This window comes from Gadus macrocephalus, chromosome 14, assembly GCF_031168955.1.
Source record: "Gadus macrocephalus chromosome 14, ASM3116895v1".
In the NCBI taxonomy this organism is placed as follows: Eukaryota; Metazoa; Chordata; class Actinopteri; order Gadiformes; family Gadidae; genus Gadus; species Gadus macrocephalus.
This window is the reverse complement of record NC_082395.1, coordinates 6120920-6140294: the sequence shown is the minus strand read 5'-3', so window position 1 is coordinate 6140294 and position 19375 is coordinate 6120920. Positions and strand designations below refer to the sequence as shown.

The 19375-nt window shown below is 47.0% G+C and overlaps 1 protein-coding gene across 1 annotated transcript in view; it reads left to right on the top strand.

Annotated features, from left to right (window-relative positions):
• The first annotated feature begins 170 nt into the window (after positions 1–170).
• mmp15b (matrix metallopeptidase 15b) overlaps positions 171–19375 on the top strand; it is a 26699-nt gene continuing 7494 nt past the window's right edge. Inside the window, 6 exon segments of the mRNA XM_060071062.1 lie at positions 171–878; positions 8551–8699; positions 9905–10027; positions 10515–10822; positions 15974–16135; positions 16399–16607. Coding sequence (XP_059927045.1) covers positions 762–878; positions 8551–8699; positions 9905–10027; positions 10515–10822; positions 15974–16135; positions 16399–16607 — 1068 coding nt within the window. The 5' untranslated portion in view covers positions 171–761.

Sequence of the window (19375 nt, the reverse complement as noted above, 5' to 3'; positions counted from 1 at the left end):
CACTTTCTATTTGTAACCCCGTCGGAAATGTACGTAATGCACGCGTGATATAGTCGTAATAATAATGTGCACGCGGTTTTGCGAAAAGAGAAAAGCGTTGAATCGCACTCATTGGGGGCCAGGCTTTCCCCTCCCTCTCCCCTCCCCCTCCCCTCCTCGTCCCCCTCCTTCCTTGTGATAGTAGCGCTGCTGCAGAAGTGGAATATTGTCTCCGGTAGTTCAACCAGTTTCGAAACACCGCATTCCTGACAAGGAATACACTCTACATTTCCATCGGAAGAGACGTCCCAGAACGCTCCCAAATGGACGAGGCCAAAATAATCTGTACCCGGTAGAAAGGACTGGATTTAAAGACAAGATCATTGTATTGTTTTTTTTTTTTTTAAGGAAGCACGGTGCGGAACCAAACGCCGAGCAGCCGCTACTCATGTGCTCTGTCAGCTGCAGCCAACTTTGTACTTTTTCACCGCCCTGTAATGTTCTGCAACTTTTTCCACGAGCGCAAGAACACTGCGATAGCCTGTTCTGGACCTGACGCGAAACAACGCTCCTGCGATTGACAACCTTTTTTTGAAGGGTGCATTTATTTTTTTCAAAAACTGGAGCGGAGCTGTGCATGTCCGTCACGTGCTTTTCAATTGCGCACGCCGTTAAACAGTGTGTGTGATATTAAAGGTAGTCAAGGGTGGGACATTCACTTTGTCCGGTGGTCGTCCATTGCCGGCTGGTTGGTTGGTCAGTCGCGGTCCGGCTGCGGGACAATGGGCTCCTCCTCGTGGGACAGCCGGCTGTGGTTGCTCCTGAGACGGACTCTCGTGCTGCTGTGGCTTTGCGCGCTCGGGACGCTCGAGGCAGAGGATGGCTCGTTTAACGGAGAGGTAAACCCCCCGCAAAACAAATTACAGATTTCACTGTCATCCATGACTGAAGCCCCCATTTACCATCAACTTAACCACCGGATTTGCATCGCAGATAAAAATATCGCCAATCAGTAACTAAATCAGTTAAAAAGAATAAGTTTATTTTACGATAACATAGCCTATGTAAAACGATAATAAACAACAAAGTTTTTCTCAGAATTGTATATATTCTATAATGTATAATTACAAAGGGAATTGAGAGTATGTGGTACAATTTTTGGCTAATGATATAACGACAGTTTACAGGTGCAATCAATTATTCCAGGATCGTTACCCTCCAAACCCAGGCACAAGATCCCCTCTGGGCCAATCATGTAGGCCGACATGCCAAAACAATTTACCACAAATTAAACATTGCATCAATCAATTTACATCTGACTCTCCGCCAGGTCTGTGATTTCATGATGTAGGTGTGCCATTTGAAGGGAGTATCAGGCCCTTACTCAAACTTACTTATTACATGCTTGCGACACATTTCTCGCTGCTTTTGTAGTTCCACTCCTAGTTTGAAGAGAACATTAGATGAACAATGTAGCTGAGGCTCTTGTGCCCGTTTTTGAAGTGTGTGTGTGTGTGTGTGTGTGTGTGTGTGTGTGTGTGTGTGTGTGTGTGTGTGTGCATTTGTGTGTGTCTGAGTGAGAGAAATGTGTGTTTATAGACACACACAGATAAAGGCAGACCGACAGGGACACTCACAGGTCATTAGAGGGGAGCTTGTATTATCAACAAAGCCTGACATTATGTGTGTGTGTGTGTGTGTGTGTGTGTGTGTGTGTGTGTGTGTGTGTGTGTGTGTGTGTGTGTGTGTGTGTGTGTGTGTGTGTGTGTGTGTGTGTGTGTGTGTGTGTGTGTGCAGAGGGGGGGGGGGATCTTGTCTGAATCCCTCTTGATGAGCATTAACATAGCTGTGTGTGTGTATGTGTGTGCGCACATATTGGGTTTCTGTTAAAGTCTGTATTAAAGTTATGTGTGCATCTGTATGTTTATGTTTGTGTGCGGCGGGTTTGTGTTTGCTTGGGTTAAAATGGGTGAGTGGTGAGTTTGTGTGTTTGTGTGTGTGTGTGCGTAAGTGCGTGCATGTGTGTCTGTGTGCGTGTGTGTGCGGTTGGTTTGTCTGTGTGTGTCGGGGGATGAATGTGTGTGTGTGGTGTCAGGAGAGTTCTACTGGTAATAAAAGCAGTTGTTAAGTTACCTTTATACACAGATTCCGTCACTGCTGGCGCAGAAAGAAACAGCAAGTGCCTACTCTTGTTTTACGTGCAAGCTTCTGAAAATTAACACAGACTCTCGTCATCTATTTACTTGCATATACTGGGAACATCTTGGTCTTCTTTTTCTTTTTCTTTTTCTTTAGAAAGGGGCTGTTGACCACATGAGTTCTCCCACACCATAGCCCAAAGTCTATGCGTTTGGGGAGAATTATATTTTCTATTCCTTTGTTTACTTCTTCACGTTGTTGAGTGTAAGATGTATTGTCCAAAGGCTGCATTGCACTCACACAATATAAAGTGAATTTATTGATCCTGAAATCACTTTTCAAATCAGAACCCTGAATGAGGATGGATCAATCTGCTGATGAAAATCCATGCCGAGATTTGTGTCTTGTGGTCTCGTGACCATGCAGTCCATGTAAAAGAAAAATGTAGGAGCCTTTTTCTACCATTTTTTTTGTATTCTCTGACCTATTAGATCATTTAAAGAAAGAGAGAACTTACTGTGTATTACTCTATTTAATGGAGAGAGAGAGAGAGAGAGAGAGAGAGAGAGAGAGAGAGAGAGAGAGAGAGAGAGAGAGAGAGAGAGAGAGAGAGCACCTTTATGATTTGTACTGCTGGCCCTTTTCACTATTCAAATCATGATGCTAATCAAAACCCTGGCCCCCACTGGGATGTTTAGCACATATGTAATAGTTAGTCACATAGTTTACCGTGGAGAACAGGCAGGAAGGCCGTAACACAGCACGTTTCTGTTTATGAGACACGTTTTAAATGTGTGCTTGTGTATGTGTGTGTGGGTCAGGGTAGTCGTGTGTGTGTGTGTGTGTGTGTGTGTGTGTGTGTGTTTGTGTGTGTGTAGGGGTGTGTGTGTGTGGGGGTCAGGGTAGACACGCGTGTGTATGTGTGTGTGTATGCGTGTGGGAGAGAGAGAGAGAGAGAGAGAGAGAGAGAGAGAGAGAGAGAGAGAGAGAGAGAGAGAGAGAGCTGTGACTTAAAGGCATTTGAGGTGGTGGTCAAACTCACTTGGAGTCAGACCTTTGCCAATCCATTTTGGGCCGAGGTGATCAGGGCTCCAACTGTCTCAGTCCGCCGCAGTACGACATGCAGATGCAGTAAGTATTTGATGTATATTCGGGCATCATCAGAGAAAACAAATAGTCATGATGTTAGTCACATTTTAGGCCCAAACATCGGTGGATACACAGAAACACAAACACAGGTTTTCACAGTTTAAATTATCATGAAGTGATAAAGGGATATTTGTATTAGGTAAACCAAGAAGAGTTCCCATGGTCCAAACAGGGTGCCCTTTCATTGACAATACAGTAGCTACAGTTGTGATGCAATTGCAAACTAACATAGCAAGCAACCTTCATATAATTTGTCTTGTTGAACATTTTTCCCCACAAAAGCCATTCAAACACACAGTCGGACAAACATTAATAGGAATCATATCCAGTAGTGTAGAAAATAAAGATAGGTAGAGGGACAGATACATGAAGATATGTAGAGATAGGGAGACATCTATAGACATAGAGAGGAAGATAGATGGATGAGGTGGAAGATTGAGCTAAATCTAGAGAGAACAGAGGATAGAGAGATAGACAGGAAGGCCGAGAGACAATTTGAGAGAAAGTTGAAGATGGGCAATCGGTTTCAGCTGTGCAGCATGTGACCGTTGAATGTAACAGCTGTTCTCAGAATGAAACACACACACACGCACACACACACACACACACACACACACACATCTTCACCGGCATGCTGGTTAAGGGACTGCAAGGCATCTTGGGAGATACAATAGGCCCTCCTGTCTGCAGAGAGTGGGAGAGAGAGGGAGAGAGAGAGAGTGGTGGGAGAGAGAGATAAAGAGAGATACAGTTTGTTGGAGCTGGGAAGGGGTATAGTCTCTTCTTTCTGGAGATATCTGAGTGAATCACTTCCGTATTTGTTTGCCCAATATACCATTCTTACTCCATTTCTCTCCCTCTGCCTCTTTCTCTCCCTCTGTCTCTTTCTCTGTCTCTCTCTGTGTGTGTGTGTCTCTCTCTCTCTCTCTCTCTCTCTCTCTCTCTCTCTCTCTCTCTCTCTCTCTCTCTCTCTCTCTCTCTCTCTCTCTCTCTCTCTCTCTCTCTCTCTCTGTCAAACTCTTACTGTCTCTCACTCTCTTTGTCTTTCTGTCAGTCAGTCAGACTTTCTGTCAGCAAAGTATAACATACATTCCAACTACTTCCTGTCTGCTCCTCTCTGATTCGCTGTTGTCTTGGGCACACGGGTCTCTCTCTTTAGCTGTATCTCTCTTTCCTTCTCTCTTTATATTCCATCCTCTCTCCACCAATTTTTCAAGTCTGTGGCGGTCAGACCTGGGGAGTTGTATGGTGGATGCAGGCCAAGTCTGGGAATAAAAGCTATCTGCATTTGTTAGTATCTTGGCTGACATTGTGGTGGACACACTCACAAACACCCGCACCCACACACTCTCTCTCTCACACACACACACACACACACACACACACACACACACACACACACACACACACACAGAGACCCAGACATGCACACACAAACACACGCAGACCCAGACATACACACACACACACACACACACACACACACACACACACACACACACACACACACACACAATCACACACACACAATCACACGGTCCTTGCAGGGTTTACAACTCCTTTTATACTGTCGTGTCCTGGCACTGGCAGGTAGGCCGAAGGAGTCCTTGAGAAACTTATTTAATAGATGAGGCTTATTGCACATCTGAAGAAACACACACAGACACAAAACACACAATCACACACACACATGAAAGGGGGAGATGATCTCCCTTGTGTCAATTCCACTCACCTCTCCTCCCCCCCTCCATTCCTATCTCTGTGGATATGTGATGTCTCCGTATCTATGACGATTACCAATCACGGTGAGAAAGTTCACCACTGACAAAATGACACACCTAAATGTTATTGGTAGTCACATGTGTTTTCAGTTTTCCTGGGAATTGGCACAGCTGTTGGGTGTGTTCCACCTGTGTGTTGTTCTGGTGTCGGTTAGTATTGGTAGGTGACATGATGGAGTACATCAGAAAGGCTCTTAGTACACGCACTGTGGACTCTGGCTCTCCTGTGTGTGTGTGTGTGTGTGTGTGTGTGTGTGTGTGTGTGTGTGTGTGTGTGTGTGTGTGTGTGTGTGTGTGTGTGTGTGTGTGTGTGTGTGTGTGTGTGTGTGTGTAAAGGCTCTTTATCTAATTGCGGAGGTGGGTCCGGGTCAAGTCCAGTTCAGAATCCCTTGTATTATTTCCTGCACACACACACACACACACACACACACACACACACACACACACACACACACACACACACACACACACACACACACACACACACACACACACACACACACAGGAGAGCCAGAGTCCACAGTGCGTGTACTAAGAGCCTTTCTGATGTACTCCATCATGTCTTACACATGTCTTAGATGACAACGATATTCCCAGCACCAGTCCTCATCAGTGTCATTCTGAATCTGGTCATATCATATGTGATAATGTATCCTGCGGCTGCTTCCATGCTGCCATAAGTGAACAGGATTGAGAAATAATATGAAATAATGTGAGTTCCTCCATTACTGGATATGACGAAAAAAATGTACTTCCATGTGACTTCTTTTTTCCCTTCTACATTATTTCAAATGCTGATCAGAAAACAAAATACTCAGTGATGAGTTGTGAGTGTTTGTGTGTGTGTGAGAGTGAGAGAGCCACACCTGTGGTTCGCTATGAACATGTTTCAGGCCGTGAGTGGAAGAGTAAACATTGAACCCTTACTGCAGTGTTGTGGTGTGGAGGAAACACATGTATCCTACCACACACACACACACACGCACACGCCTACACACACACATGCGGTAAACTATTTCCCAAGTCACTATATGGTGCTGTCAATGTATATAATGTATTATGTAGTTCAAACTGTGTGTGTGAGGTGTATATGTTTGTGTGTGTGTGTGTGCATGCGTGTGTGCTTTTTGTGCGTGCGGGGGTGTGTGTGTTTGTGTGTGTGTGCGTTTCTGTGTACATTGGTAAGATATAGTTTCCCAACAACAGGTGTCGAGCTGTGTCGGGCTCTCATTTGGGATTGGATCATGTAACAAATTTGCTTCTTTTTCAAGTCCACTTCATTTCCACACACACACACACACACACACACACACACACACACACACACACACACACACACACACACACACACACACACACACACACACACACACACACACACACACACACACACACACACTCTTGCTCTCTCTGTTTCTCTCACACTCTCTCTTTCTCTCACTCTCTGTTTCTCCCTCCCTCACACACAGACACAGAAACACACACACACACACACACAGACACACGCGTACACACACAAACGCAAATACACACCATATGGTGGCTTCTCTGCTCCTCAAAGTAATACACCATGAATACGATCTGATTGGCCACACACTGTCCCATATCAATTACACCAACTGTTCTTCTACACTATGCCTGTCCCTACCATTTTATATGATCCCTAACACTGTCTCTAATGCTATCCCTAACCTTTTGTAATATCCCTAACACTAACACTGTCCCTAATGCTATCCTTATCCTTTTAAACGATCTGCAACACTAACACTTTCCCTAATGCTATCCCTACACTTTAATATGATCCTTAACGCTAACACTGCCGGTATCCCTACCCTTTCATACAATCCCTTACTCTGTCCCTAATGCTATCCCTATCCTTTTCTACGATCCCCAACACTAACACAGTACCTAATGCTATCCCTACCCTTAAATATGATCCCAGACACTAACACCGCCTAATGGTATTAGGCGGTGGTATTTATACGATCATTGGGGACCCTTATACGGTCCCCAATGCTATATGGATTCCCTACCCTTTTCTATGATCCCCAATACTAATGCTGTCCCTAACGTTATCCCTATACTTTAGTTTAATTTTATCACACTAACAATGTCCCTAATGTTATCCCTACCCTTTTTGTGTGACCCCTTAAACTAACAATGGTATCCCTCCATCAAATCGAAATTTGCGTGTTCCAATTGGCTGTGGAACTTGTATCAAATATTTGGGCTGTTTTTGTGCTGACAAAAGTCACGGTGAGACAAGACCAGACCGTTCATGTGGTATTTCTGACCAATATTAGGCTGCAGTGCTTTGGAGGGGCTAAGCAGCCATCACGCACTCGGGCGATCGAAACCCAATGCAGGCGTTTGGTCGCAGCAATGACATTTTTTATCTGTATAGCCGGGCCTTGACACTAACACGAGCACCACCCCTAACCCCTACACCAACGCCTGAGACATGACACTCGGACATCACCACACTATATCATCAGATAGCGATCAAGGAGGTGGTCTGTATGTGTTTTTCTGCGTGTGCCCATGGGTGAGTTTATTCTTTGAAGGTTCCCTATCTACAATGCAGAGGTGTTTCCGGGCCGTCGGGTTTCAAAAGGCCCTCTAGCTTAATGCCGCAACAAACACTGAGAGAGAAGGAACAATCTCACCCCCTTCTTGTGGATCAGAATTGGAGACTAACTATTAACCCGCGTTACCTGTTACTCATGCCTATAAAATTGGCCTTTTGGAATACACTGACAATGATTGCTAGAGTTTCGTTTTTTAAATGAATGGACTGATTGTGAAATTGTTTCAGGCTCATTGGTCTATACCTAGAGTTTGTGTTATATTTACTTATGAAAATGTTTGCATGTACTTTTATTTTGGGTATTGTTTCATTTATATATCAAACTTTATCATGGTCGTCAAAATCCCAAAATTGCATTGTCATGGCCATTGAACCGAAATGATTCAGCCAAACTCGATCTTAAGTAATGTCATTAAGCAGAGTCAATAAAGATATCTGTCCATCACCCACCATGAGCAGCGTTGCTTCCTGCTCCTGTGTTCCTTCTTGTTAGAGAACAGGACATCCGCAGCCATGTGGTCATTCTTTGTTTCAAGACATTAATACATTCCAACTATTTTACGAAAAGTCAATTTTTTTTAATTGTTAGTTAAACTCATCTACCTAACCTAAAGGCAATCACTTATAATAAGTATTGTGGTTTGTGCTAGTGACAAAATGTTATCATAAATCCCTACCTTTTCTTAGTATGGATGGACCCCAGTGGATGCCTATCGCTGGCATTGATAGTGCCATGCTAATAACAATTGAGCTACAGACGACCTAGAAACTGAACCTAACTCAAAGCAGGATTTTCCCCTTCTGAAACTGTCGCATGGCTTCAACTTCCCAATCCTGGGAGGAATGTGTCGTTGTTACATGCATTAAGTCGGTAATGTGCGTCATGAAGCCTTTGTTGTTCCTGTGTGTCTCCAGTCATGGCTGAGGATGTACGGCTACTTGCCCCAGGCACACAGGCAGATGTCCACCATGCGCTCTGCCCAGATCCTTACTGGAGCCATCGGGGACATGCAGAGATTCTACAGCCTGGAGGTCACTGGACAGATGGACCAGCAGACGCTCAGGTAGATACCTGTGCTAAAACCACTTCATAAAGCTCGTCATGTCTTCTCCTTTTTATGCAGGATAATATAGTCTAGAATAATGTGTTCCCAGCCGAAATGTCCTGGGTGCGACCGCCCATCTCCGCAGCCTAACCTGTAGGTATCCTATGGCACGTTTCCACCGAGGGGTGCGGTCAGGTCCAGTACGATTAGGTGCGGTAGGTGTAATGCAGTGTGGTGCGGTTAGGTGCGGCTCAGTTACGGCTCACACGTTTCAACCGCCGACAGTACCCTGATGGTAGGGCGGGGCTTAAGCCGGAAGGCGATAGCCGCGGCAGCCACGTAAGCATTGTGACCTCATAGCAACCCGACACAGTGTAGCCTGCTAATAAATCCAATGAAAAAGAAGAACGCAACACATTAAACAAAGAGCAACAGTGTAGGACGTCCAAGAAGGACGGCAAGCTTGGGACCTGGACCTAATAAATGAAGCATCCGCCGTTGTCCTGAAATAACTTGCGGGTACTTTGTTTGTTATTATCCCCCTGGTCGCACGGAAGTGTAGATTCTGTCGACCAATCAACGGACAGTGAGTGTGTGTAGCTCGAACTCATTGGCACCCTTTAAGACCGCTTTGTACCCCAACAGAGGAGAACTGAGAGATAGGTACGGCTAATCGCGGCTAAGTCCGCCCCCCGCCCACTTTCGGTGGTGGACACTCTAACCGCACCGCACCTAATCGCACCTAACCACACCCAAGTACCGCACCGCTTGGTGGAAACGCGCCACTAGAGTGAGATGTCTTAACTATTACTTGCTCCTTAAAACCCGTACTTGCATTCATTCATTGTCACTTTGGATAAAAGTGTCTGCTGAATGATTAACTATTAACAGAATGTACTGAGGAGAATTACTGATGAAATTCGCAGGATTGTGTTCCATTAGAATGCAGCTCCCTTTTGCTTGAAAGTGATGTTTTTGTTTTGGTGATGGATTGTTTTGGGTCTCCAACTCACTGCACACGCACGCGCACACACACACACACACACACACACACACACACACACACACACACACACACACACACACACACACACACACACACACACACACACACACACTTTAACCTCATTTTCGTTCTTGTTCATGAAATGCTGTATTGCATTCTGTATTGCAGTTTTGCATGAAAAGCATTGCATAAATAAAGTTGATCTCTCCTCATCCAGAGCCATGAAGCGACCTCGCTGCGGAGTTCCTGACAAGTTCGGAGGGCAGATAAAAACCAACGTGCGACGCAAACGCTACGCACTCACCGGACACAAATGGAGCAAGACTCACCTAACATACAGGTAAAAAACTAGTCCAACCAAGAGCTCTTACTGGATTCATCTCAAAGAAGACTCAGAAAAGATTGTATTGCTTCTAGAAAATTTGAAAGAGTATGGCGGGTAAATGCTTCTTGCCGACCCCGGAAAGTGAATAAAGGGTCAGGATTGTGTAGTGGTTTCAGGTTTGATTCCCAACCTACCTTTACGCTCCCAATGTCACCGTATCCCTATCTGCTCCTTGATGACCTCTACCCCAAATACACCTCACCCCTACATGCTCCTTAATGACCTGTACCCCAAGTACACCTCACCCCTATCTGCTCCTTATTGACCATTACCTGTACTTTGCATGTCCGTTTGAATTGCACCCTAAAAGAGACCCTTAAGGAAACCCTAAAGGAAAAAATATGTCAAATGTATTGACAAACCATGAAATGGCTTGTAACGTGGCACTGCAAAAGCGCATATAAGGACCTCCCTGTGACGGTGTTACCATGTTCCCCCTCAGCATCCAGAACTACACCCCTAAGATCGGAGAGTACAACTCGTACGAGGCAATCCGCCGGGCCTTCAAGGTGTGGCAGACGGTGACCCCCTTGACCTTCGACGAAATCTCCTACCAGGAGATCAAATATGGCCGCCGCAAGGAGCCCGACATCATGATCTTCTTCGCCTCGGGTTTCCACGGCGACAGTTCGCCGTTCGACGGAGAGGGGGGCTTCCTGGCCCACGCCTACTTCCCCGGGCCCGGCATGGGGGGGGACACGCACTTTGACTCGGACGAGCCCTGGACCATCGGAGACCAGAACCTGCAGGGTAAGGGTTCAGATGGGCCGGAGCTGATGTTAGCTTCTAGAACACCTTCTTTTTTTTTTTACATTTTATATAAACACATCTGTTCCGTTGTGATGATAGTTTAAGGCCCAATCCCATTTCTACCCCTTACCCCTTCCCCTTACCCCTTCCCCTTACCCCTTCAAAACAAGGGGGAGGGGTAAGGGGAAGGGGTAAGGGGTAGAAATGGGATTGGGCCTAAAATTCCAACATCCAGAATTCCAGCTTCATTTGTCTGCTTCATTTTCATGTATTTATTCTACGAAATTACCAGTTTTTCCTTTAAATGTAGCTTTATCTTTGCATTGATCGCTTTGGTCGGCACCACTACGTGTTGATCTGTTGAGGGTACTTAGTAGTGTTCTGCACGGAACTGACCTTTATGATAATTGAGAGCACATGCTTGAGCTGAGGTTTTGTGCCGTAAACTAACGCCATACTTGTTTAAGTTAGGAAGGGCCCCATAATCTTCCGTTATCATAGCCTTAAGCGAAGCAGGCGAACCCCCCAGCTACATCATCCATCACACTTCCAGAAGCCTTTAGTCAACTCACTGCCTTGGAACGAGTACATACCATGGCGTCGCCTTATGACAACACACAATCCTGGACATAAACTGTGCCTTTGGGTGTCTCTTTCCCCCTCCTATTCTGTGGTTTGTTAGTAAATGACGCTCTTGTGCAATCAGTGTTGTGTTACAAAGTCACAAAAACACATGAAAACACCCATGGTCTTGCACTGGCGGTATGCCACAAGCCTCCCTAAGCAGTTAAACACACATACACACACACACACACACACACACACACACACACACACACACACACACACACACACACACACACACACACACACACACACACACACACACACACACACACACACACACACACACAAAATAAACACGATTCCAATATTGCCTTGGAAATACTACTAACCCTCAACAAACGTTTATTAAGAAAAATGATTAACACTATTCCCCTGTGCACATCTTAACTGATCTTTTACTGATAGGGGCGCATGGTAGTGTCCTGGTTTGCAGGTTTCATTTTTCTGCAGCCTCTACATCAATCCGTCAAGCAAGATGCCAAACCCCTTGCTCTTACTGTGGTGTATTTGAACTGTCGCTTCGGATAATGCTGTCTGCTGAAGGGCTAAGCAGTAAACAGTGTTATGTATCCTATGTTCCCCCCTATAAAGACCTGAGGATCAAGCTGTGTACCCATTAACCTCTGGTGCCCCGAGGGCTTTCAGTGACAAAAGTCCTTCCTGCCCGGTTATCTACTGTCTCAGGAACAGCACACAGAGACGGCGCGTCTAAGTGCTTTTGTGTGTGTGTGTGTGTGTGTGTGTGTGTGTGTGTGTGTGTGAGTGTGTGTGTGTGTGTGTGTGTGTGTGTGTGTGTGTGTGTGTGTGTGTGTGTGTGTGTGTGTGTGTGTGTGTGTGTGTGTGTGTGTGTGTGTGTGTGTCTGGTTTGCTAGTAGAGTGTGGACAGCTTTTTGTGTGGGTGGCTGCAATCATGCATGTGCTTCACCTCTGTGTACTTTATCGAGTTTGTGTGTGAGTAGTGTATCAGTCTTGTTATGTGTGCATTTCTGTGTATTTCATTGTGTGTGTGATTGTGTTTGTGTGTGCGTTGGCGTTTGTGTGTGCGTGTATATGGGAGTGTGTGTGCGTTTGTGTTTATGTATGTGTGTGCGTGCGTGCGTGTGCGTGTGTGCGTGTGTGCGTGTGTGCGTGCGTGTGTGCGCGTGTGTGTGTGTGTGTGTGTGTGTGTGTGACAGGACACATCACAGGGACAGTTGCATGCCACAGTAAGTAGGTGTGTGAGCAGCCGCGCCCAGGGGACACAAGTAGACTGTTCTCATTGTTATTAAGCGCACAGCAGCAGCCCAATCACAGAGCTACCCTCAAGGAAACCACAGGCTTTCTCTTTTCACAACCCATGCACATGCTTTTAAACGTTGACTACCGTACATGCTAACCACATGTTATTATGGTGGACCCACTCGGCACTTACTGAAAGATACCATGTCGAAAGGAAACGGTTTAGTGAAGGAATGTCAAGCAGGGTAACAGTTACCTTACCTGATCTGACCGGGCCACTATTACTTGACAGTAACAGTGGCCTGGGCAGGTCAGATCGCTCCTGATCGCTAGCACTCACTCACTGAGGTTATTCCCATAAACACCAGTCAAGGATCTTAAAACAAGGTGGCTCATAAATAACAAGCTGAATCTTTATATGGTTTGTTATTGTATGAATAATTATCCATGGGAACCATTTTTCTCAGATAAGGCAACTGAAATCGGGTAAACCCTCAAGACGTCAGAAACTAATTTTTTAGTTTCTATTGCGTTTTATTATCCATCCGTCTCGGAGGTCCGAGGACGTTGCCTAGCGACACGCATGAACACGCCCCTTTTCCTCGGACGGCGAACTTGCTTGATTGGATGAACTCAGAGGAGGCCGAGCAAGGATTCCGAGACAGAATTCAAGATGGCTGCGCCCAGTGTGACTCGAAGTACGAACTGTTTTCATTGTGTTTGGACCGCTTTGGTGGTTTAAATGGCATTTTCAATCACTCGTATTATTGCAATACCTTACTGCATCCGTTTCTCTGCCTATGGCCTATAGCCTACTTATTTTGGAGCGCCTGGTCCTCTGCCAATGCTACCACGACAACAGCTTTCGGGGTTGCGTCCATGTTTTTCTCCAACGACCGAGCGAAACATAATAAAGCGCTTGAAGTGTGGACGTGACGTCAAATCCGATGTCCGAGTCGGTTCGCAGAGAATACTGAAACGCACCATAAATCATAGCATTCACACTCAGTGTTTGAAAGGACTCTTGTAAGTACGACATGTATACAGAATAATGAGTCTGATACATCAGGAGCGTTTTGTGTTATTGTCTCAGTATTACGATCGCATCTTCCCTCCACCTCGTAGCGAGCACGGCCCATTCCGGGAGCCATAAACAGCGCGATAATCATGAAGTGATTCAAGCTCTAGTAACGCAGCATTACATCTGCCTGGGAGCGAGGATCTTATGCCGATCACGGCCCTCTTAAGTGTTCTGACGCACCCCTATTCTCTTCCACCAACCGCCCCTGAACACAGCACTGTATTTACACCTCTCTCAAACATCTGCACCACCTGAAGTGCACCCAGGCCGTCCAATGCTTTAGGGCCGGTTGATGCAATTGGCAGATTGTCAGACAGAAGAGAAAGAGGCGGAAAACGAAGGCAAACATTAAAACTGTGCAGAAGACAAGTAAACTCCATAGTGCAGCACGGTTTCTCAGGGGGCCTCTGGCCGAGATGTTTAACTGTTGTTTAATTGCGCGTTACGTCGCGTTGGGATTTCCCTGTGGTCTCCCAGGCCGATGAAGGGGGTGTGTTTGGGGTGGACTGAGTGAGTGTTTGCTGTGGCGGCAGTAGAGTAATACCAAGGCGGCTGAATGGTGTAACTGTGCATACTGTTAGTCAGAGGAGCGACGCGCTGCCGGCGGTGCCAAACTTTTTCTGAGACGATTGAAGCTCTACCCTCGTGTTTTTCTTTTTTTTGCCTTGCGTCAAGCTGAGTGGTTGTCACGGTTACCTCACAAAGCCCTCCTTTCTCTGTGTGCAACAGCGAGTGAGTCTTTTGCTCTCTCCCTCTCTGTCTCACTGTCTTTTCAACCTACTCTCGCTCTTTCATTTTCTTACACTGTCTCATGCCCTCCCTGACAGTTAGCTGGGACTTGAGGACATTCATGTGGCTCTTGAATTACACAGGCACAGAAGAAGCCTTGGCAAGTGTGTGTGTGTGTGTGTGTGTGTGTGTGTGTGTGTGTGTGTGTGTGTGTGTGTGTGTGTGTGTGTGTGTGTGTGTGTGTGTGTGTGTGTGTGTGTGTGTGTGTGTGTGTGTGTGTGTGTGCCCTCACATATGTGTGTGTGTCTTTTAAAGAGAGTCAGGCGGGGAATGTAAAGCAGAATGAGCCGAGACAGAGTGGTGTGAGGATGAGCTCATCATAACCGGGGAGGGGGGCAGACATTCATTCAACTCAATTCATTCAATTCTGCTCTGCTCAGCCGGTCAGACAATAGGCTGGTAGGGTCAAAGGTCGGAAGTGGAAGTTCAACAGGAGGATATGAGGATAGAACAAGCTATTTCAGACCCATTTACGTTTTTTTTATTTTGCGCTTTTTTGCATACATTTGCGTCAATGTTAAGAAGAAAAACGAGTTGTCATTATGGTCTGCGTCACAGACAGTTTGACCCTCTGAAATAACATGGTAGTGCAACAAAGTGTGGCAGACCAGAAGTGCAGATGTCTTGTCCCTGAACCGTACACATAACGACATCAGTCGCAGAGCCTGGCTGGCCCAGATAAACAGTGAACAAGCACAGCAGGCACAGGAAGTTGGGGACTGGGGGATTCCAACTCTGCTGTAAACGGCAAGCACTGTACATTTTAAATGACTGTATTTGGCCATTCAGAGACACACAAACAGAACAAAAAACAAAAATATTGTTCTCTCTCTCTCTCTCTCTCTTGGGAGAAGCAAATAACTAGAGTCACTCTTGCTTTAATGGGTCCTTCTGTACCTTGTTGCAGTAGACCAGCGAGTGAGGGGTTCTGGTGGGGAATGGGGGGACAGCCAGCCTGTGATGTGGCCCCTACTCATGGTCATGCTGTACTTTTAGGAATTCAGGACATTCAAAACACAAATGCTGATCCTGATCGCTCCTTCTCTCTTCTTCTCTCCTACAACCACTTCTCTTTCTTCTCCTTTAAACCCCCCTTGTCCTCCTTCTCCCCATCCTCTTCCTCCTCTTCACCCTCCTCTACTACCTCCATCTCCACCAACTCCACCTCCAACTACTCTTCCTCCTTCTCCACTTCCTCTTCCTTAATTTCATCCTCCTCTTTATCCTCCTCCTCTTCCACCTCCATCTCCTCCTCCACCTCTTCCTCCTCCTCCACCCACTCCCTTCTCTTCATCCTCGTCTTTTTCCTCCTCTTCCACCTCCATCTCCATCTCCTCTCCATCCCCATCTTCCACCTCCTCCTCCTTCTTCTTCTCCTTCTCCTCCTCCTCCTCCTCCTCCTCCTCCTCTTCCTCCTCTTCCTCCTCCTTCCACAGGTAACGACCTGTTCCTGGTGGCAGTCCACGAGCTGGGCCACGCCCTGGGCCTGGAACACTCCAACAACCCCCTGGCCATCATGGCTCCCTTCTACCAGTGGATGGAGACGGACAACTTCCAGCTGCCTGAGGACGACCTCCGGGGAATCCAGCAGATCTACGGTAGGTCTGGGACAGGACTTTACGGACATTCACAGTGATATCTATTGAATATTACTAGAATTGGCGAAAACAGAGATAAGGGATGTTGAATGCTAAATCAGAAACATGCACCAGGGTTTCTTTGACCAGCGTCTGTCTGTTGTCGGTCCAAATGTGGTGGGATAGGACTGCCGGACACTAGACATGGCAAGGAGACCGGAAGTCAGTTTGATTGCCCTCCGTATCCTAAATATCTTGTTTGTCTGTTGACGACCGCCTGATAGGTCTGCCAAACAGCGCACCCACCAAGGCCCTGCCCGACGTCATCCCCCGCCGCCCCGATCCGCGTCCACCACAGTCCCCCCCGCAGGCGCCTCCCAGACAGCCGGAACGCCCCAGGACCACGGAAAGACCGGACCACTACGGACCCAATATCTGCGACGGGAATTTCGATGTGGTCACCATGCTCAGAGGGGAGATGTTCGTGTTTAAGGTGAGTGTTTGTGTATGTCGAGTGTTTATTTGTGTGTGTGTGTGTGTGTGTGTGTGTGTGTGTGTGTGTGTGTGTGTGTGTGTGTGTGTGTGTGTGTGTGTGTGTGTGTGTGTGTGTGTGTGTGTGTGTGTGTGTGTGTGTGTGTGTGTGTGCTTGGGTGTGTACGTTTGTATGTGTGTTTGTACATATGTATGTGTATGTGTGTGTGTGTGTGTGTGTGTGTGTGTGTGTGTGTGTGTGTGTGTGTGTGTATGTGTGTGTGTGCATGAGCGTGTGTTAGCGTGCGTTTGTGTCAGCATGTACTCATTTGCGCTGGGTGCGTGCATCTCGCCGATGTAATGGCCGTCCGCATCCTTGAACTGTGTTTTGACGAGCTCCTCGGCTGCCTTAGTGGAGGCACGCCCCGCTCTGCAGCATAAAGGGAGGGCACCCCGGAGAGCAAGTGGCCTTTTCACCTCGTTGCCCATTTTATGAGGTTAACCTCACAACGGGTCCCGGCGTGGCACCCCCGTTCCCCGCAGAGCAGCGCAGTCCAGTACCCCGATAAAAAAGCTCATTCAGACCGCGATATTAAAACACTTTGTTTTTATGCTGTAACGTCGAGGTTGTTGTTGTGGTTATCGCCGCCTTGAGGTGCCAGGGGGTCCCAGACCAGCAGACCAGGGGTCACCAGGTGCCGCTCCCTCAGTGGGGTTGTAAACCAGCAGGTCTGTTGTCTGTAATGGCATGGAACGAATGGCCCGGGTGTGGCCGGGGCGGTGGTCAGTCATGGACCCCCCCCCCCCCCTCTCCCAACCACCATCTCCTTGGAGTCCCCTGACTCATTCTGACTGCGCCACACCGGACCAGGTGCTGGTTAGATATTAACAGGGCGTCACCTTCAGCTGGGGTAAGGGTCAGATTCTTCACTAATAGATGAGGCTGCTCATGCGTACAGTCCCCTGCTCTGCACTTCACCCACATCTCACGTCCCATTCTTAGATCTCTGAAAGCTCACAGCTCGCTGATTTCAGAAAACGTGGGCTTGAGTCTGATTTGTTGAATTGTTATTTTTTCATGGTCAAGGCAGGTCCTTTATGTTTGTTCCTAATCCCAGTGGGCGTCTCAAAGGGTTACACTGTTTCAAAGGGTTTCACATGTGAAACACTCCTCACCCTTAAGCCCTGAATGGCAGGCATATCGAGGTGGGATGAAAGAAGCAGAAACTAATTATTAGGAGGGAAATAAGAGAGAAAACCTTTTAAGTCCCACTGTTGGAACCCTTTTCCTTCTGCCAAGAGGCTTTTATGTGTGCGCTGGAGGTGGATCTCCTTGAAACCCACCCACAAATGAATGATCAGCAGTGCTGAACTGTATTGTCAGTGTATTGCATTTGTAATTGAATCTTGGTTGACACGTTCCAGTGCAAAAAGCAAAATCTTTATATATGAAGCAAACCAATAAAAACATAACGCAGTGAAGTCTGGCTAGTGGGGGGTTTGGCTCTGCCGAGAAAAACAAAGTATGTTACACTTCAGAAAGAAAGTTAGAAAATTGCATCCATTCGGATGTCCCAGTGTGTTTCTCACATGACGTGTGCTTCAGTGTGTTCCATAGGGGCGACCATGTGCTATGCCTGACTTGTGTCAACGGGAACAGTATTTATATACCAAGGGGGAAACAACAGACCGTTTATGGTGATCAGTGGAGGGGAATCGTTCTGATATCTACTGGTTTTAAACTCACTCACTCCCCAGAACTTGGCTTGGCTTGCGAATGTGCCGTTGTGTTGCACAGAGACTATTTCTACACCGCTAATCTCCTCATGCGCCCGGCTCATGTTCAACGCACGGCCCCCTCGTCCTTCTTGCTCAGTATGAAAACGAGGCCGTCGCTCAATAACAGTGTGCAGCCCAACGCTGGGGGTGTCGTTACACTCTCTTCATTTAATATCTCCCGGCTAAGTGCCCAGGTCGACTATAGATCCCCGTCAATAGGGGTTTGTGTGTGGGAGGCATCCCTCAACGCCACCGCCCAGTGCTCTCTGAGTGGGGAAGAGAGGCCTGTCAGTCCTAATGGTTAATTGCTAATTTCCTGTCCTGACTGCACACACACACACACACACACGCGCGCGTGCGCACACACACACACACACACACGCACGCACGCACGCACACACACACACACACACACACACACACACACACACACACACACACACACACACACACACACACACACACACACACACACACACACACACACACACACACACACACACACACAATATATATCTTCCTGTAAGAGTTCCGGAGATTAACGTGGGAGGAAGTGCTTTTCTTGTCGGTCCCTGAGTTCTGCTCGGGCTCTCTCGGAGTTGAACTCTCATCGCCCTAGGTGGATGCTCTAAACACCCTGGCTAGTCAGTTAACTTGTTTATCGCTGTTCTATTCTGTTCTGTTCTCTTCTTTGCTCTCCCTTCCTTTCCCTCCCTTCCATCCGTTCTCTCCTCTCCTTTCCTCTCCTCTCCTCGCCTCTCTGCTTTTCTCCTCTCCTCTCCTCTCCTCTCCTCTCCTCTCCTCTCCTCTCTGCTTTTCTCCTTTCCTCTCCTCGCCTCTCCTCTCCTCTCCTCACCTCTTTTCTTCTCTCCTCTTCTTTCCTTTCCTTCACTTTCCCTTCCTTCCATCCATTCTCTCCTCTCTCCTCACCTCTCCTCTCCTCTCTTCTCCTCTCCTTACCTCTCCTCTCCTCTTATCCCTTACCTCCTCCTCTTCTTTCCTTTCCTTCCC